Source organism: Sturnira hondurensis, unplaced genomic scaffold (genome assembly GCF_014824575.4).
Source record: "Sturnira hondurensis isolate 20B ecotype Veracruz unplaced genomic scaffold, ASM1482457v3 Scaffold0005329, whole genome shotgun sequence".
NCBI lineage: Eukaryota > Metazoa > Chordata > Mammalia > Chiroptera > Phyllostomidae > Sturnira > Sturnira hondurensis.
Window position 1 is genome coordinate 7,261,524 of NW_028077960.1, and position 22,117 is coordinate 7,283,640.

Here is a 22,117-nt window from a genome sequence, read left to right on the forward strand (position 1 = left end):
AAAGAAGGCAACACACACACACACACTGCAGGCAGCGGGTACCCAAGCTGAGGCAGCGGTCACATGCCAGGACAGTGCCAGAGGGTGGGGGTGATCGTAGAGGCACCCGGATCTGGGACGAGGGGTGGGCAGCGCTGGCTATGACTGAGATAGACTCTAGACTTGCCAGAGAGTTGGAGTGTGCGGAAAGCCAGACAGTGGCTCAAGCAGCAGTGGCACCCACAGAGACTTTTTTCAAAAGGGGAACCAAGGCACATGGGGCAGGGACCAGGTGGGCACAGCTGCCCAACCAACAAAGAGGGAAAACTGTGGGCTCTATTTGCTCCCACTCAGTGCACCTCAAGGACTGATCAAAAGGATGCAAAGCAAGGTTTATCAGCGCCACCCTGGCACAACTGGGCAGAGTGGAGAGTGTGGGACCGCACAGAACTCTGAGGGTGTGGGCTAGAACCTGGGCACCTGTGATTACTGTAGTCCTGACACAGCCCCCTTTCTTGCCAAACCACCAGAAAGAGAAAACAAGGCCAAACTCCAGCCACCCTGCAGGAGCCAGGAAGACCTGCAAAATCGAGTAGGCAGGCTTGACAACCAGCTGGGGGCTTTTTTTGTTGTTTTTCAGGAGTAAGACTATAAGACCTGGAGATGAGAGAACACCAGAAATAGATGCAGAAAGAAGTGAGAAGTAGAACACCAACAGCTGAGACAAATTTCACCTTGACTCTCATCAGAACTTGCATATTTTTTCTGTCTTCTTTCTTTTAGTTTTTTTGTTTCGTTTGTTTGTTTCTTTTCTCCCTCTCATACTGCATTTAACTTTTCTTGTTTTACTTCACTCATATTCCTAATAACTCATTACTCTTGGTCTCTTATTGTTCATTCTTTTTATTTGGGTTATATATTTTTTATTATATTATTGTTATTCCAAATCCAACACAGCACCCTTCCCTGGTCTTAATCCATTCCGTCATCTTCCTGACCTTTCTTACTGTTGTGGTAAACTTTATGACCTTTCCATATGTCAACAAATTTGAAAACCTGGGCACAATGGACAAATTTCTAAAAACATATAATCCTCCATAACTGAGTCAAGAAGAAGCAGAAAACCTTAATAGACTGTTATCACTTAGTGAAATTGAAGCAGTTTTACTGCTTCAAAAAACTATCAGCACACAAAGCCCTAGGCTGGACGAATTCACAGAAGAATTTTACGAAACATTTAGAGAACAGCTAACCCCAATACTTCTCAAACTACTCCAAAAAATCCAAGAAGAGGGAAGACTCCCAGTTTTTTATGAAACCAGTATTATCCTAATTCCAAAATGAGACAAAGATACAACAAAGAAAGAAAAATATAGGCCAATATCGCTGATGAACATAGATGCAACAATTCTCAACAAAATATTGGCAAACCGGATCCAGCAATACATTAAAAGATCATACACCATGACCAAGTGGGATTCATCCCAGGGACAGAAGAATGGTACAATGTATGCAAATCAATAAACATAACAGAGCACATAAGCAGTACAAAAGACAAAAACCATTTGATCATATCAATAGATGCTGAGAAAGCATTTGATAAAGAACAGCACTTATTTATGATAAAAACACTCAGCAAAGTGGGAGTAGAGGGAGCATACCTCAACACAATAAAGGCCATATACAAGAAACCTACAGACGACATCATATTCAATGGACAAAAACTAAAATCTTGCCCTGGCTGGTATAGCTCAGTGGATTGAGCACAGGCTGCAAATCAAAGGGTCACTGGTTCAATTCCCAGTCAGGGCACATGTCTCGTGTGCAGACCAGTTCCCCAGTGGGAGCCACGTGAGAGGCAACCACACACTGATGTGTCTCTCCCTGTCTTTCTCCCTCTTTTTCTCCCTTCTTTTCCCTCTCTATAAAAGTAAATAAATAAAAGCTTTTTAAAAAACCTAAAATCTTTCTTCCTAAGATCAGGCACAAGACAAAGGTGATCACTTTCATTACTTCTATTCAACATAGTATTGGAAGTTCTAGCCACAGCAATCAGACAAGGAAAGGAAATAAAAAACATCCAAATTGGAAAGGAGAAGTAAAGCTGTCACTGTTTGCAGATGATATGATAGTGTACACAGAAAACCCTACAGACTGCACCAAAAAACTACTCAACCTAATAAATGAATTTGGCAAAACCACAGGATGCAAAGTCTACATTCAGAAATCAAAGACATTTTTGTACACCAACAATAAAATGTCAGAAACAGTAATTAGGAGAAAAATTCCATTTACTAAGGCAACAAGAAAAATAAAATTCTTAGGCATAAACTTAACTAAGGAGGTAAAAGACATATACTCAAATAACTATTAAACACTGAAGAAGGAAATTAAGGAAGACACAAATAAATGGAAGCACATATACTATTCATGGATTAGAATAATTAACATCATTAAAATGTCCATACCACCCAAAGCAATTCATAGATTTAATGCAGTCCCTGTCAATATACCAATGATATATTTCACAGATGTAGAACAAATATTTAAAAAACTTATATGGAACCATAAATGACCCCAAATAGCCTCAGCAATTTTGAGAAGGAAGAACAAAGCAGGAGGAATCAAATGATATCAAACTATATTACAAAGGAAATATAGTTTCCTTTCTAATACCACTGTAATCAAAAGTTTGGTGCTGACATAAGAACAGACACAGAGAACAATGGAACAGAACAAAGAGCCCAGAAATAAACCTATGTCAATATGGTGAGTTAATATTTGACAAAAGGGGCAGGAACATAAAATGGGGTAAAAATAGAGTCTTCAATAAATGGTGTTGGGAGATCTGGGCAAGTACATGCAAAAAAAAAAAAAAGAAACTTGACCACCAACTTACACCACACACCAAAATACACTCAAGATGGATAAAAGGCTTACATGTAAATTGCAACACCAAAAAAGTCCTGGAGGAAATCATAGGCAGGAAAAGTTCTTATATCCCATGCAGCAATATTTTCACCAATACATCCCTTAGAGCAAAGGATATAAAGAGAAGAATAAACAAATGGTACTATATCAAAATAAAAAGCTTCTGCACAGCTCAAAGAAAATAGCAACAAAATGGAAAGGGGACCAACTGTATGGAAAAACATATTTGCCAATGATACCTCAGAAAAAGGTTTGATCCCCAAAATATACAAAGAACTTACACAACTCCACACCAGGAAGACAAACAATCCAATTAAAAAATAGGCAAAGGACCTGAACAGATACTTCTCCAAGGAGGAAACACAGAGGACCCATAGACACATGAAAAAAATGTTCAACATCACTAGCCATCAGAGAGATGCAAATTAAAATCACAATGAGATATCATTTCACACTGGTCAGAATGGCCATCATTAATGAACCAACAAACAACAAGTGCTGGCAAGGTTTTGGAGAAAAGGGAACCCTAGTATACTGTTGCTGGGAATGCAGACTAGTGCAGCCACTGTGGAAAACAGTGTGGTACTTTCTCAAACTGAAGATGGAAGGGCCTTTCAATTCAGTGATCCTATTGCTGGGACTATCCCCTAAGAATCCTAAAATACCAATTCAAAAGAACCTATGCACTCCAATGTTCATAGCAGTGTTATTTACAATAGCCAAGTGCTAGAACAGCCTAAGTGCCCATCAGTAAGTTAGTGTATCAAAAACCTGTAGTACATTTATGCAATGAAATACTATGCAACAGAAAGGAAGAAGGAACTCCTACCCTTCATGACAGCATTGATGGAACTGGAGAGCATTATACTAATGAAATAAGCCAGATGGTGAAAGACAAATACTGTATGATTTCTCCTATAAGTGGAACCTAATCAACAAAACAAACAAATGAGCAGAATAAAACCAGAAGCATAGAAATGAAAAACAAACTGATAGTGACCAGAGGGGATATATGAGAGGAGTAACAGAGCTATGAAGGGGAAGGGGCAAGTAAAGGAACATGAATAGAGGACTCATGGGCATGGACGATGTGGGGGTTGACTGCAAGAGTGTGGGGGGCAGAGTAGGGATGAGCAGTGAGGAAAAAGGCGGGACAACTGTAACTGAGCAAATTAATAAATAATTTTTTTACTGTACCAGTGGGAAAAAAATCCACTGTACACCAAAAATTTCAGGACATGAGCACTAGCCTAATTGTACTAGAAGAGAAAAAAAAGAGAAAGATTTCACTGATGAGTAAAAATATATACAAAGGGAAGTTATATTTCTAAAATTATCAGTAATAATGTAAGTAGCCAAGCTTTACAGATATTTTATATTAAAAGCTAAAAAGCCATGTAACTATAGGGAGAATTAAAAAACACCCATATACAAAGAGATATATACAAAATGTGCATATACATTAGTAACATACAATAACAGTATATGCTAGTAAAAGGTAAAACTAAAGAGTTACTGTGCATTTTGGTGGTGAATCAATTATTTTGAATCAATGTTTTTCAAAATTATCTTTTAAAGATTTCATTTTTATAAATTATGACATCTTTCATTAATAACAGTTTATTCTATAACCAGTAAGAATAATTAGGAAAGGTAATATCACCACCAACTTACTCAGGTGTAAGGCCATCAGAGCTGTGTGGTTCTAGTACACATATCTAAAAGCAGGTGTATGCCAGCAAAAGCCATTTTGGTACCTGTGAACAGAGTTTTTCTAAGTTGTGCTAAAGCCTCCACTTCTAACAGAAGCAGGTATAAGCAATTAACTATATAAGAAAAGAAACTTCCAGTTTCCGTGAAGGTGAGAGAACCTTGCCCAATTTAATCCAAAATCAAAAGAGAGAAAACAAATTTTTTCATAGTCAATTATAGCAAATTAAAATGAGATAGAGTGGGCTCATTATTTCTAAACACTTTAAGGCAATAATAAATTAGAGGAAACTATTAGCAGTGATTACTCTTACCCAAGATGCATCATGAACATCAAAACAGTCTTGGAGTTCACTGTGTCTCCTACACCCATAGCCACCAAAATATATTAATCTGAAAAACATATACAAAGACAGGAACACCCTTTAGAAGTTCTATTTCCACTTTGTTCATAGAAAGTTTAATGAGATCATCTCTCTCACCCTAACAACCTAAACAAGCTAGATAGTCATGTGCTGTGTAAAGAGGGTTCAGTCAATGATGAGTCACATGTATGACAGTGGTCCCATAAGATTATTATGGAGCTAAAAAAATTTCTATTACCTAGTGATGTCACAGCCATCACAATGTTGTGCAATGCACTGCTCACATGTTTATGATAATGCTGGTAAATGAACCTACTGTGCTGCCAATTTACAAAAGTATAGCAAATATAATTACAGTATATAATACGTGGTAAGTACAGTGCATAATACTTAACCATGACAATAAATGACAATATAATGGTTTACATATGTACTATAATATACTATCATTATTTTAGAATATACTCTAATTATTAAAAGTAAGGTTACTGTAAAATGGTTTGCTGATTTATGCCAGCAGCAGCTTTATATATTGTTTATCTATTTTGTTAATTGTATCAAGACTTCCGGCCAAGATGGAGGCATAGGTAGACAAATCGTGCCTCTTCCCACAACCAAAAGAAAAAAACAAATTTTAAAATGAAAAACAATCAGAACTGACAGAAAATTGAACTGTATAGAAGTCTGACAACCAAGGAGTTAAAGAAGAAACATTCATCCAGACTGGTAGGAGGGGCAGAAACAGGCAGCCAGGTGGAGAGGACTCAGGGCAAGGTGGCGGCTGGAGGATGGAGGCTGGCAAGGCAGCAGATGGAAGACCTCATCATCCCACATTCGTGTGCAGATAAACCGGGAAAAACAACTAGGAGCCAAGACAGACTGAGAAACCCAGGGTTCCAGTGTGGGAAAATAAAGCCCAAAACCTTTGACTGAAAACACCTGTGGGGGTTGAAGGGGCAGTGAGAGAAAATCCCAACATCACAGGACAGTTTGTTGGAGAGACCCAGAGAATCCTAGAACATACCCACCCACCCAGGAGTAGCACCAGAAGGGCCCAACTTGATTGTGGGTATCAGGGGAAGTGACTGAAAACCAGCAGAAAGCAGAACAAGCGGCACTGTTCCTTCTCAGGCCTCTTCTCCACATACAGTGCCACAATGTGGGTGGCCCTGCCCTGGTGAACACCTAAGGCTCCACCCCTTACTACATAACAGGCACACTGAGAGTCAAAAAAAGGTCCAAATGAAAGAACAGATCAAAGCTCCAGAAAAAATACAACTAAGCCATGAAGAGACAGCCAACCTATCAGATATACAGTTCAAAATACTGGTTATCAGGATGCTCCAGGAACTCTCTGGGTACTTCAACAGCATAAAAAAGACCCAGGCAGCAATGAAGGTTGCATTATGTGAAATAAAGAAGAATCTACAGGGAACCAATAGTGACAGGAAGGAAACCAGGACTCAAATCAAGGGTTTGGAGCAGAAGAAAGAAAGAAATATTCAACCAGAACAGAATGAAGAAACGAAAATTCAAAAAAATGAGGAGAGGCTTGAGAACTAACAGGACAATTTTAAATGTTCCAACATTGACCAAGAAATTGAAAACTTATTTGAAAAAATAATGAAGAACTTCTCCAATCTGGCAAAGGAAACAGACTTTCAGGGAGTCCAGGATGCTCAGAGAGTCTCAAAGTAGTTGGACTCAAGGAAGCACATACCAAGACACATCATAATTACATCACCCAAGATTAAAGATAAGGAAAGGATCTTAAAAGCAAGAGAAAAGCAGAGGGTTACCTACAAAGGAGTTCCCATTACACTACCAGCTGATTTCCCAAAAGAAACCTTGCAGGTAAGATGGGGCTGGAAAGAAGTATTCCTAGTCATGAAAGGCAAAGACCTACAGCCAAGATTACTCTATCCAGCATAGCTTTCATTTAGAATGGAAGGGCAGATGAAGTGCTTCCCAGATAAGATCAAATCGAAGGAGTTCATCATCACCAAGCCCTTATTATAGGGAATGTAAAAAGGACTTATTTAAGAAAAAGAAGAAGATCAAAAATACAAACAGTAAAATGACAACAAACAAACAACTGAACCTAAAAAACAAAAAACGAACTAGTCAAATAACTAGAACAGGAAGAGATTGACAGAAATGGATTATTAGCAGGGCAGAGGAAGGGTGAGAATGGAGGAAAACATACACAGAACAAGAAGCATAAATGGTAGGTACAAAATGGACAGGGGGCATTAATAGTATGAAAAATGAAGAAGTCAAAGAACTCACATGTATGACCCATGGACTAAAGGGGGTAATGATGGTGGGATGTACATGGCAGAAGTGAAGGAAGGGTAGGAAAAAATGGGACAACTGTGGTAGCATAATCAATAAAATATATTTTTTAAAAAGAGAGTAAGGACCCGAATAAAATCAGAAATAAAAGAGCAATAACAACTGATACTACAGTAATACAAAGGACTGTAAGAAATTACTATGAACAACTATGTGTCAAGAAATCGGACAACCTGGGTGAAATGGATGTTTCTAGAAACACACAATCTTCCAAAACTGGATCAGGGAGAAGCAGAAAACTGGAATAGACCACTAACATCTAGAAAATTAAAGCAGTAATCAAACAACTACTGACACAAAAAAGCCCTGGACTACATGGCTTCACAGGGGGATTTTACCAAACATTCAAAAGGAACTAACAACAATCCTTCAGAGATTACTCCAAAAAATTCAACAAGAGGTGAGACTCCCAAACTCTTTTTACAAGGCCAGTACTATCCTAATTCCAAAACAAAGTAAAGACACAATGAAGAAAGAAAACTACAGGCCAATAACTCTGATGAACATAGTTGCAAACATCCTCAACAAAACAGTAGCAAACTGGATCCAACGATACTTTTAAAAGACCATACACTATGATCAAGTGGGATTTATTCCAGGGATGCAAATCAATAAATGTGATACATCACATGAACAAAATAAAAGACAAAAATCACATACATGATCATATCAATAGATGCAGAAAAAACATTTGACAAAATCCAGCACCCATTTATGACAAAAACACTTAGGGAAGTGGGACTAGAAGAAGCATACTTCAATGTAATAAAGGCCATACATAAAAAACCTACTGCCAACATCATACTCAATGGGCAAAAACTAAAAGCGTTTCTCTTAAGATCAGGAAAAACACAAGGCTGTCTGCTCTCACTACTCTTATTCAATATAGTATTGGAAGTTCTAGCCGCAACGATCAAACAAGAAGAAGAAATAAAAGACATCCAAATTGGAAAAGAGGAAGTAAAACTGTCATTATCTGCCAGCAATATATTGTACACAGAAAATCCTACTGGCTTCACCAAAAAAACTACTCGACCTAGTAAGTGAATCTGGCCAAGTAGTGGGATACAAAGTCAATATTCAGAAATTGATGGCATTTTTGTACACCAGTAATGGTGTAGTATTCCTGAAGAGAGTACTACAAAAATGGTTCAAGAAAAATTGAAAATCTGAATAAACTAATATAACAAATAAGGATATTGAATCAGTATTCAAAATACCTCCCAACAAAGAAAATTCCAGAACCAGATGGCTTCACTTGTGAATTCCACTAAATATTTGAAGAAGGAGAATTAATACCAATACTTCTCAAACTGTCCCAAAAGTTGAAGAGGAGTGAACACTCTCTAAAATCATTTGATGAGGCCAGCCAGACAACGATAGTACAACAACAAAAACACTGCACATCTCTGATAAGAGATTAATACCCCAAATATGTAAAGAATTACAAGTCATCAACAAAAATGAGAAACAACTCATTTTTTTAATGGGCAAAGGACTTGAATCGACATTTCTTTAAAGATATACAAATGGCAATAAGCACATGAATAAGGTAGTGGACATCATTAGTCACTGAGGAAATACAAATCAAAACCACAATGAATATTACTTCATACCCACTAGAATACCTATTATAAAATGGAACAAAGAACAAAAGTAAAAACAGAAACAGAAAACTGCAAGTATGGGAGAAGTTATGAAGAAATTGGAACACTTGTTCATTGCCAGAGGGAATATAAAATAGCATAGTAACTATGGAAAACGGTTTGGTGTTTCCTCAAAAAGTTAAGCATAGAATTATCATATGACTTAGAATTCTACTCTTAGATATACTGAAAAGCATTCACACGGGGACTCAAACAATACTTGCAAGCCAATGTTCATACCAGCCATATTCACAATAGCTAAAACATGGAAACAACCCAAGTGTTGATGAACAGTAGAATATACAAAATGCAGTCTGTAATGGAATGTTATTCCAATTTATAACAGGAATGAAGTTCTGATACATACTACAGCATAGTGAACTTTGAAAACATTTTGTTAAGTGAAATTAAGCCAGATACCGAAGAACAAATATTGGATGATTCCACTTATATGAAATACCTATATTGGGCAACTTCATGGAGATAGGAAGTAAAAGTTACCAGGGGTTGGGGAGAAGGGGAAAGGAGGGGTATTGTTTAATGGGTGCAGTTGGCCCTCCATACCTGGCAGTTCTGCATCTGAATTTGACCAACTGTGGATCAAATATATTTGAAAAAAAAAGTGATGTTGCCACTGACATGTGCTGTGTAGTTAAGCTTACAATGGTTGCATCAGTACTGGACAGTGCAAACTTTTTTTCTTATCATTATTCCTATCCAATACAGTATAACAATTATTTACATAGCATATATACTGTATTAGATATTTTAAGTACTCTACAGATGATTTAAAGTATATAATACCCCAAATATGTAAAGAATTACAAATCACCAACAAAAAAGAGAAACAACTCGTTTTTTTAATGGGCAAAGGACTTGAATTGACATTTCTTTAAAGATATACAAATGGCAATTTGCATAAGTTATATACGAATATCACACCACTTTTTATACAGGACTTGAGCACTGGCAGATTTTGTCCCCCACAGATACCTAGGCATGATGACTATCATAAAGTTTCTGATTTGGAGTGATAAAACATTTTGGAACCAGATGATGATGGGTGAACAGGACTGTGAGTGTTATTAATACCACTGCATTGTACACTTAAATAGATTAAAATGGCAAATTTTATATTATATATATTTTACCACAACCTTTTTAAAAAGATACAGTAAAAAGTAAGTCTCCCTCCTACTCTCACCCAATTCTCCTGCCTAGACAACCACTGTTGCCAGTTTCTTGTACACACAAACTAGAAAAACTTTAAGGAACCAAAAATACTTTGTAGATTTGGGGTCCATTAAGTCCCAGAAAAACAAAAGTAGAAAACCGTGGCCTATTGGCTTACAGAAACATACTTCATTTCTCCTAATTGTTCACAATGCAAGCCTACCCAAAGCTCAGAGTTCAGTTTTATTTTAAGCTTCAGTTCCTATAATGTTTTTTCCAAAGGGTCATGACAAAAAAATTAACATCCAGAAACAAATCGACAAAGTTATCCATTACTCTTCCTAAAAAATTCTAAATGTCTGCTAACAGAAATCAACAGCGTGCTGAAATACTTGTTACAACCAAGCAAGATTTATATCTGAAATACAAATACATAAAAAATACAAATTAGCCCTGGCCTGGTAGCTCAGTTGGTTAGGGCCTTGTCCTGATATGCCAAGGTTGTGGGTTTGATATTCAGTCAATAAACATCCCTTCCACATATGGGCACTTAATTTGTGCTGAAAGTGGTACCGCAAAGCAAAGGAGAAAGTATGATCATGGCAGTCAATGCTGCTGGATCAACTGGTTATCCAGTGGGTTATCCAAATGGAAAAATAAAACCTGACCCCTCCCCCGGCTAGGTGGCTCAGTTGCTTGGAGTGTCAGCCCTACACCAAAAGGCTGCGTGCAGGTTCAATTGCCAGTCAGGGAACATACCTAGGTTGTGGGTTCAATCCCAGTCAGGGTGCACGTATAGGAGGCAACTGATTGATGTTTCTCATATCAATCTCTCTCTCTCCCCCTACCTTCTACTCTCTCTAAAATCAATAAACATATCCTCAGGTAAGAATTTTTTTAAAAAGCCTGACCTTTACCTCATATCACAAAAAACAATTCCAGGTGGACTGTGGATAGGAATGGGTAAAGTAAAATAATGAATGTTTTAAAAGATAACATAAGAATATCTCAGGACCTTGGGGAATGAAAAGTTGCTAGGGTACAAAAGCACTAATCATAAAGAAAAGATTGGTAAATTATACTATATTAAAACCAGATTAGACCACTAAGAGAATGAAGAGAGATAAACCCAATGGAAATGTATACCTTCATGTACCAAAATACATACAAGAATATTCATATTACTCCCAAGAGTTAAAAAGTGAAAATGACCTAAATATCTGTCAATAATAGAATGAATAAATATACTGTGTAGTATTGTACTTAATAACATATAGGAAAGAAAGAAAACTATAGGTAGACAAAACATCATAGATGAATCTCAAAAATATAATATGAATAAAAGCATAAACTCTGTATGATTCCATATATGACACAAAAAATAAATTCTGTACAATTCCATATATGACACAAAAATAATAAATAATACAGGATGTTAGACATTAGGATATGGTTTCCTCTGGAAAGGAGTCTGAGCACAGTGGTTAGTAGTGGGCATAAGGAAGGTTTCTAGAGTGCGAATAATATTCTGCTCTTTATTTGGGTAGTAATTATATAAGTGTGCTCATTTTGTGATAATTATTTAAGGTGTACTAGTTCTATAGAAATGTTCTGTAACACTTCAAGCTCTAAACTAATGAAGTATTTGTGCATTAACAGAGAGAAAATAAACAAAATAGAATAAAACCTAAAAGTAGATCCAAATATCAAAAAAATAGTAAATACATAACAAAAGTAGAATCTGAAATAACTGAGTTAGAGATGAGATAGTCATTCAAAAAAGATAAACCTGAATCCATATCTCACACCATTCACAGGATAAGTCCCAAAATTTATTAGTGATTTAAATGTAAAAATTAAATTTAAAAAGCATCAGAAGAATATGTGGGAGAATTAGATTATAATCTTAGAGTGGAAAAAGCCTTTGCAATCAAGGCTCAAAATCCAGAAGCCACAAAATAAATTATTGATAAGTTTATCTAAATCACGGTTTTGAAAAGCTGTTTAATGTATGCAGAGCTCACTTTTAAGTAAAGTCAAAAGAGGGTGACAAACTGGAAAAAAATTTCATATTGCACAAACACTAATCTCTTTAACACATAACTATAGAAACTTCTAGCAACTGAGATTATAAATGCCAACAATAGAAAATAATTAGTGAAGGACACGATCAAACAGTCCAGAAAAAAGAAATAAAAATTTCCCTTAAGCATATGAAAATGCATTCAAGTTCACAAAAATATGTTTTTAATGAAAATCAAAATATCACTGAGACATTACTTCTCAGCAAAACAAAACAGCTACATTTGTTTGCAAACTCTTGGCAAGACTGTGGAGAAATAAGCATTCCATTGTTGAAATACAAAACAGCACAACCTCTATGGAGAAAAAATTGCAAAATTTATTCTTATGGGTTGAATTGTGTCCTCCCAAAATTTGTATGTTGAAGTGCTATTCCCCAATATCTCAGAATGTGACCTTATTTGAAAATAAGGTCTTTACAGAGGCAATCAGATTAAGATGAGACCGACAGGCACACACAGGGAAAACGCTATTGTGAAAATGAAGCAGAGACAGGAGAGCATACTACATGCCGAGGAACACCAAAATAATCACCAGAAACTAGGGGACAGGCATGGAATAGATTCTTCCTCAAAACCCAGAGAAGGAATGAACCCTGCTGACACTTTGATCTCAGACCTCTAGCCTCCAGGACTGTGAGACAATATATCTGTTGTTGAAGCCACTCGGTTTATGATTCCTTGCTACAGTAGCCATAACAAACTAAGCATCTACAAAATTATAAATGCATTACCTTTTGACCCAGCCATCTAATTCTGGAATTTCACTCAATAGATCTATCTGGTATGTACACACACACACCCACACATACACATAAAGATACCCATTAAGGCATAATTTATAATAGTAAAGGACTTGAAACAACCTACAGAGTAAAGGTTAAACAATGGTATACATATTCACAGAGGAGAATACTACAAAAGTGCCAAAAAAAAAAAAACCCCACAACAACAACCCACAAAGAACAAGCTTTCTAACTAGGGATACAGAAAGATGAAAGATCTCCATTTCACTTTTAAGTAAAAGAAGTAGCAGAGTGCACACAGTGTACAGAGAGTATACCAACATTCATGTGAGAAGGAGGGGCAAAAAGAGGAATACATATGCACACATACATATTTGCTTCTATTTGCATAAAGTAACACTGACGGCAGTGGTTTCCAAACTTGTCTGCATCTTGCGACCACCTGAGGAACTTCAAAATAGTCATATTCCCAGACACTGTAATTTAATTATTTGGGGTATCACCTGGGCTTTGGAATTTTTAAAAGATCATCAGATGATTCCAATGACACAGTTTTGGAAACCATTACCATAAAAATACAAAAGATATAAAGAGAAGTAGCTATTTGTGAACGGGGAGCAGGGATAGGAGTGGGAGCCAAAGCTTTCACTGCAATATTTTAAAATATGGTATGAATCCTGTGAATGGGTTATTCAAAAATTTTAATCTGTAAATAGATTAATAAACTATTTAACTATACATTATAGTTTATTAGAAACTATAATAAACTATTAAACTATAAATTAATTATTTGGTGTTTTAAAAATTATTTTTAATTTATAGTTGCTTCTACATGTTTATTTTTATTACTTAGGTTTCTAGGGTTTAAAACTGCTGTTACCATTAGCATCAAAACAAGTTTGGGCCCTGGCTGGTGTAGCACAGTGGATTGAGCACAGGCCTGCAAACCAGACGGTCGTGGTTCGATTCCCAATCAGGGCACATGCCTCGGTTGCAGGCCAGTTCCCAGCAGGGGACTCACGAGAGACAACCATACATTGATATTTCTCTCCCTCTCTCCTTCCCTTCCCCTCTAAAGATAAAAAAAGAAAAAAACAAGTTTGGCCCTGGCCCATGCCGCTCAGTTGGGTGCAAGGTCCTCCCAGATGCTGAAAGGCTGTAGGGTTTACTCTGGTCAGGGCACATATCCAGGTTGCGGTTCGGTAGGTTGCGACACCTAAACCAATCGAAGTTTCAGAAGTGATGTTTGTCTCTCCAATCAATGTTTCCCTCTCCCCCACCCTCTCTTTCTCTCTCACCCTGCTTCCTCACCCCACATCCCCCTTCACTCTCTAAAGCAATAAAACAGCACCTCCTCAGGTGAGGATTTAAAAAAAAGTTTGTAATTATATGCTGAAACAAATCAGACTCTCAAGTTTTCTTGACTTTGGCCTCAAGCTATGATCCTCATGTAAGTGTGGCTAATGAGATGATTTTGATGCATTACCTGTCTTTATATACCCAGCAAGAAAGTTTATCACGTGGTGTGGGTGGTTTCCCTTCAAACTTGGTGATTTTTTCCCAAATGTAGGTTCCATCTCTGGTTCGCAAATTAACAAAATAAAGCTTTAAAAAAAGAGAACACCATTAACAGACAGGGCACTTGAAAATTAAATCTATATCTGAGGATTATGTGATCCAAAAGATAATAATATTACTTTTTTCTTTCTAACAAGTAAAATTTTAACTGTGGAGCTGTTTTAGAAGCAAAAAATGATATACGAAACATACTGAAATAGATCTTTTCCCATCATCCTCTTGCCCTATAGATATCAATTAGGTATGTAGTTAAATCTGTAACAGAAAGATATGGAAAAAAAGCACTACTTCATTTTCACTCTAAAACCTTATAATCATAAACACAAAATTTTCTACATATATCTTCTTTTTAAAATATTTGTAAACTTGTGAGGTGAAGTGATACACTAAATATTACACATTTTGCTGCCCTCCTGAATTGAAAAAATATATTACTCGATTGCTGTATCCTTTGTCATCATATCCTCCAAAAATGTACAGCTTTCCATTAATGCAAGCACCACAGCTTCCTGACATGGAGGTAGGGAGTTCTCCTTCCATGAGGTGCATTGTCCTGCAGCAAGAACGACATGGAATTTCATAACTTTCCAAAAGGCAAATTAAAATTCCCTTTGAACTCCATGAGTCCTTTTTAAATGAAAATTGTCACCGACGAGTATAATTAAAATATAATGGTAGCTAATACTGCAAAAATTCTAAGATCCGCCATACAGGTTTTTCGATGTACTGGAAAATTACAAAATCTTCACATGTGTCATCAGAATCAAGAATTAGTTAGCAGAACAAAACCTTCAGAGACAGCCTTAGAATTTTGAGGAATGGTAAAGGACAAATGGTGGAGAGAGGAAGGGAGTAGGGGAAACAAAGAGCCAGAGAAAATAAAACATTGAAAGAAAATGAAAGGGAGAAATAGATGTTGCAGTATGTTCTAAGCAGGGCTGTAAATTCCCAAGTCTATGAAAATATTTATAACACATATTAAGACTCAACATTCTACAATTTAAAATTACTTACCACAACCCACTATCAATATCATAGGTCCAAATTTCATCATTAGGCAAATATACTTCATTGTCTTCAATAGACTAAAAACATAGAATACATAAAATTATATTTATCAAATGCATAGTAACAATTCAATAGTTCCTCAGGATGGGAAAACCTGCAATTAAAATACTGCAAAACACAAAAAGCAGGCTCAAAAGTTGTTTTCAACATAAACTGTTAGATCAAATGAGAAAAGGAAAAAAGACATTTTCTAAGAGAAAATGGGCAAACAAAGGTTTAGAATACAAAATAACAAGAACATGAACCTTAAGAAAAAGAGTGAGGACAATTAAATCTCAAAAAGAGATTTTGAGTAAGGGAAAACAGCAAAATAATAATACTCAAGAGTAGAACACTGAAGACTATCAAGCCTGGGAGAAAATGAATACCAAATAAAGGCAGTATGTTTTGTGTGAAGGGAAGGAATTAAGGAAGAAATTTTATCAGGTGTAATTAAGAGCACTGTATCAGAAAAAAAGTGAAATCTTACCAATTGCAACAGTATGGATAAATCTAAAGGTATTATGCTAAATAAAATAAGTCAGACAGAGAAAGACTAATACCATGATTTCACTTATACATAGAATCTAATGAACAAAATAAACAAACAAAATTGAAAATACAAAGGACAGACCTGGCTGGCGTAGCTCAGTGGATTGAGCGCGGGCATGCGAACCACACGATTTCGGTTCGATTCCCAGTCAGGGCACATGCCTGGGTTGCAGGCCAGTTCCCAGCAGGGGACTCACGAGAGGCAACCATACATTGATAGTTCTCTCCTTCTTTCCTTCCCTTCCCCTCTAAAGATAAATAAATAAAACCTTAAAAAAAAAGAAAATACAAAGGACAGACTGATGGTTGCCAGAAGGAGTAGGCTTGGGAGACTGAGTGAAAAAAGTAAAGGGATGAGAAGTACAAATTAGTAGTTATAAAATAGTCATGGGAGCCCTGGCTGGTGTAGCTCTGTGGACTGAGCACGGGCCTGTGAACCAAACAACCGAGGTTCAATTCCCAGTCAGGGCACATGCCTGGGTTGCAGGCCATTTCCCAGCAGGGGATGCGCAAGAGGCAACCAGACATTGATGTTTCTCTTCCTCTCTCCTTCCTTTCCCCTCTAAAGATAAATAAATAAAATCTTTAAAAATAAATAAATAAATAAAAATAAAATAGTCATGGGAATGTAAGGTACAGATAGGGAAACTATTGGGGGGAACACTTTGTAAAATATATGATTGTCTAATCACGAGGCTGCACACCTGACACTAATGCAAAATAATATTGCTTATGAACTGCAATTGAAAACTAAAATTTAAAAAAGATAACTATCAGATATATTGATTCACTGAAGATATTTTTAAGTGCCAACTATGTGCAAGACATAGTGTTAGGTGTTTATTATTGGGTTGGCCAATAAGTTTGTTACATTTTTTTAGTAAGATGGCTCTAGTAACAGTTGTCTTTAACTTCATCGAAACAATTACACCAGATTGTATTGTGACAGCTGTCATATCGGTGGGCATTTAAAAAAACATCAAAATTGGTGAATATTTGTGCAGCCAATTTAATACTGAAGATGGAAGAAAATAAGCAACATTTTCATTATATTATGCTTTATTATTTCAAGAAAGGTAAAAACACAAATGCAATGCCAAAAAAAAGATTTGTGCAGTGTATGGAGAAGGTGCTGTGACTGACTGAACATGTCAAAAGTAGTTTTCGAAGTTTTGTGCTGGAGATTTCTCACTGGATGATGCTCCACAGTAGGATAGACTAGTTGAAGTTGATAACAATCAAATTGAGACAGTAATTGAGAATAGTCAATGTTATACCACATGGGAGATGGCCAACACACTCCAAGCTTCCAAATCAATACTTATTGGTGAAAATGAAAAATACAGAACAGGCTGACAGGGTCCAGAGGGGAGAGGGGAGAGAATCATAGGGGAAAAGGGAATGGACTCACATGAACAAGTATAAAGGACACATGGACAATAACTAAGGTGGGGGGCGGAAATGGGAGGCAGGCGGGGAGCATTGGGGGGGCAGGGCTGGGAATATAAGACAGAAAACTGTACTTGAACAAGAATTAAATAAAAATAAAATTTTTTTTAAAGTGTGCCTTTTATTTTACAGAAAAGACTGAACAGACTTTTTGGTCAACCCAAAACAAACAAACTCTAAGGCTTAAGATAAATTTAACTAGTCCTAATGATAACTCTGAACAATCTCTAAAGAAGCCAATAACATAATTAGAATAGTACATTCTGACAGTTATATTGAGAAGAGAAATATGAACAGACTAACAATCTTATTTACATTAAGTAAAGAATTTATGGGTTGAAACAAATCCTTAAATAAATCTGTCATAATTTCTTAGAATAATTCAAAAATAGTCAAATGTAAAAGATAGCAGTTTAAGAATTACTAATACTGCGTGATACATAAATTATTAACATTCTAAGTAGATTTAGCTAAATTTTCATTGCTATGTCAAATTTTAAAAATAATATCTTGACTACCAGGTATCTCTCCTGCCCACACCCCCTAATATCTCTCTTTACTCTACCTCTCTTCACACACACAAGCACACACACACAAACACACAACAGAAAACCATTTTATTAATTCCAAGGCAACATCCATTTATGTCTCACTGAGGAAGCCATGCTTAATGCTCAATAAGCTAAGCATTAAGCCATGCTTTATAAGATAAGTAAACAAATACTTTGAAAAAGGAGAGTTAATTTTATGATTCTAATGTTTAATCACATCAGGCTCCAGCTTTGTGTGTACACCTTTATAACAAAAATATTACAAAGATGGATTCTGTCATTACTCTGCTTAAGTGCCTTCAATCCTTCCCTAGTACTCACAGGGTAGTCTAAAATTCTTAAGATTCTGTACTATTTGGTACCTAGTATCCCTCCAAAGTTCACCTTGTCTTTCATTCATTATGCTCTAGTCTTCTTTCAATTCCTAAGCCTCCATAAGTTCCCTGCTGTAATAGGGACTTCAACTATGCTTCTCTCTCTAGGAATGCTTCCTAGAACTTGTCTGGCTAACTAACTCATTCTTTGGGAACATCTTAAATGTCCCTGCTTTACTACTAAAACGGGGTTAAAAGATTAAGTTCCCTATTATATGCTCCCATACAATCCTGTACTTCTCCTTCAAAGTCCTTGGCCTGAATCACCCACACCCACCACCCCCACTAACCTATAAGTTTCATGAGGGCATGGATTGTGTTGATGTTGTTATAATGTGATTCTCAGAGCCTAACACAGTGCCTGATACATAAAAGGAAAATTGAGTATTTATTGATTGAGTGAGTGAATGGGTAAGTGAATGATACCTGTTTAATTAAACTGACTGCAAGGCCTGATTATAAAGAAAAGTCCTTTTCAGTAATCTTTAAAAGGGGTGGTATAAACTGTCTGGTCCTTGTATAAGAATAGACACATGGATCAATGGAACAGAATAGAGCCCAGAAATAAACCCATGTCTTTATGGTTAGTTAATATTTGACAAAGGGGGCACGAGCATACACTGAATGCCCTAGGAGATATATCGGCAAAAACATTGCTATGTGAGATATCTGAAATTTTACTGTTTATATTTTCCACTAGGACTTTTATGGTATCACAACTTATATTAAGTCTCTTACCCACTTTGAGTTTATTCTGGTGTATGGTGTAACTTGGTGGTCTAGGTTAATTTTTTTTTGCATGTACAAGTCAGTTCTCTCAACACCATTTATTGAAGAGACTGCTTTTACTTCCAACAAATGTAATTTCAACTCCTTAACTGTTAAGGAGTAGTTACATTTATACAGTCCTAAAATTACATTTGGCCCTTTGAAGGCAACCGAGAGGCTGATTGTGGCCCCCAGTGAAAATGAGTTGGACACCCCTGACCTAGGACAAGAGAAATAAAGAAAAAATAAACAAATGGGACTATATCAAATTAAAAAGCTTCTGCGTAAAGAAACCATCATCAAAAGGAGAAGGAACTGACTGGATGGGAGAACATATTTGCCAATGATATATCAGACAGGTCTTGATCACCAAAATACATAAAGAACTCACACAACTCAACACCAGAAAGACAAACAATCCCATGGGCAAAGGACCTGAAGAGACACTTCTCTGAGGAGGACATACGAAAAGATGCTCAACATCACTAGCCATCAGAGACATGAAAATTAAAACCACAATGAGATATCACCTCACACCTGCCAAAATGGCCATCATTAATAAATCAACAAACAAGTGCTGGTGAAGTTGTGGAGAAAAGGGAAGGAACCCTAGTGCATTGTTGGCAGGACTGCAGACTGGTGCAGCTACTGAGGAAAACGGTATGGAGTTTCCTCAAGAAACTAAAAATGGAATTACCTTTTGACCCTGCAATTCCACTGCTGGGAATATACCCTAAGAAACCCAAAACACCAATTCAAAAGAATTTATGCACTTCTATGTTTATAGCAGCATTATTTACAATAGCCGAGAGTTGGGAATAGCCTAAATGTCCATCAGTAGATAAGTGGATTAAAAAATGATGGTATATTTACACAATGTTACCATGTGGTAACACAGCAGGAAAAAAGAAGGAATTCCTACCTTTTGTGACAGCATGGATGGATGTGGAAACTACTAAGCTAAGTGAAACAAGCCAGTTGGTAAAAGACAAATACCACCTGATCTCACTTATGAGAGGAATCTTATGAACCAAATAAACTAATGAGCAAAACAGAACCAGAGGCAATAGAATCATGGAATAGACTGGCAGCTATAATAAGAGGGGAGGAGGGAGGAGGGAGGTGGGGACTGTTTGAAAGAAGGTGAAGGCATTAGTAAAGGAACATACATGAGGGATCCATAGACATGGTCAACAGTGTAGGGACTGACTATGGATGTGTAGGACGAGCTGGATGGAGGGGACTGAAGGAGGCAAAATTGGGACAACTGTAATAGTATAAAGAATAAAACATTAAAAAAATAAAACCCAAATCAAACTGAAAAATACAAGGCATGGTACAAAAATACAAATGAAGCACAGACTCGAAAAATTTGGACCTAGTTCCTTTTCTCTCAGATTTTACTCCAAAAGTATCTCTTCTATTCTACATCATCAAGTTTTCCTCCTCTACTAGATCATTCCTATGGATGTCATCTTTTTTTTAGTATATTTTATTGATTAATGTATTACAGTGTCCCAATCTTTTTCTCCCATTTATACCCCTCTGCCTGGTACCCCCATTCCCTGCAGCTTTCCCCTTACTCCCTTAGTTCATGTCCATGGGTTGTACATATAAGTTCTTTGGCGTCTACATTTCCTGTACTATTCTTAACCTCCCCCTATTTTGTGCCTACTATGTATACTTATTCCGTGTACCTTTTCCCCCACTCCCCCACTCCCCACTGATAACCCTCCATGGGAACTCCATTTCTGTGATTCTGATCCTGTTCTGTTTGTTTAGTTTGTTTTTGTTTTTATTGGCTCAGGTATTAATACTTGTGTTTGTTGTCATTTTATTGTTCATAGTTTTAATCTTTTTCTTGGATAAGTCCCTTGAATATTCCTATAATAAGGGCTTGGTGATGATGAACTCCTTTAACTTGATTTTATCCGGGAAGCACTTTATCTCCTCTTTCATTTTAAAAGATAGCTTTGCTGGATAGAGTAATACTGGGTGTAGGTCCTTGCCTTTCATGACTTGGAATTCTTCTTTCCAGACCCTTCTTGCCTTCAAGGTTTCTTCTGAAAAATTAGCTGATGGTCTTATGGGAAATCCTTTGTAGCTAATTCTCTTCTTTTGCTGCTTTTAAGATTCTCTCCTTCTCTTTAACGTTGGGTAACTTAAATATGATGTGCGTTGGTATGTTCCTCCTTGGATCCAACTTCTTTGGGACTCTCTGACCTTCCTGGACTAGTATGTCTAGTTCCTTTGCCAGATTGAGGAAGTTCTTCATTATTTTTTCAAATAAGTTTTCAATTTTTCCAGCTTCCTTTTCTCCTTTTGGCACTCCTATGATTTGGATTTTGGAACATTTACAATGGTCCCAGACATTCCTAATCCTCTCCTCATTTTTTTTGAAGTCTTTTTTCTTCATTCTGTTCTGGTTGGATGTTTATTTCTTCCTTTTGTTCCGAATCATTGATTTGAGTACCAGTTTCCCACCCTTCACTGTTGGTTCTCCGTATATTTTTCTTTATTTCACTTTGCATAGCCTTCATTTCTTCCTTTATTTTGTGGCTGTACTCAGTCATTCTGGTGAGCATCCTGATTATCAGTGTTTTGAACTCTGTATCTGATAGGTTGGCTACCTCCTTGTCATTTAGTTCTTTTTCTGGAGTTTTGATCTGTTCTTTCTTGGGGCCACACTTCTTTGTCTTGGCACACCTATTCCATTGTAAGGGGCAGAGCCTTAGGGATTCACCAGGGTGAGGCATCCTACTTCTGTGTTGTATCACTGTATGTGGGAGAGAAGTTACAGAGGGGACAATGC

General features: G+C 36.7%; 1 protein-coding gene across 2 annotated transcripts in view; it reads right to left on the reverse strand.

Annotated features, from left to right (window-relative positions):
- KLHDC1 (kelch domain containing 1) overlaps window positions 1-22,117 on the reverse strand; it is a 92,386-nt gene that overhangs the window by 59,059 nt on the left and 11,210 nt on the right. For both annotated transcript variants that reach the window (XM_037047184.1, XM_037047185.1), the window contains exons 2-5: window positions 15,579-15,649; window positions 15,000-15,117; window positions 14,473-14,591; window positions 4,935-5,013 (exon numbers count right to left, since the gene is read on the reverse strand). In XM_037047184.1, coding sequence (XP_036903079.1) covers window positions 4,935-5,013; window positions 14,473-14,591; window positions 15,000-15,117; window positions 15,579-15,649 — 387 coding nt within the window. The remainder of the gene's footprint in view (window positions 1-4,934; window positions 5,014-14,472; window positions 14,592-14,999; window positions 15,118-15,578; window positions 15,650-22,117) is intronic.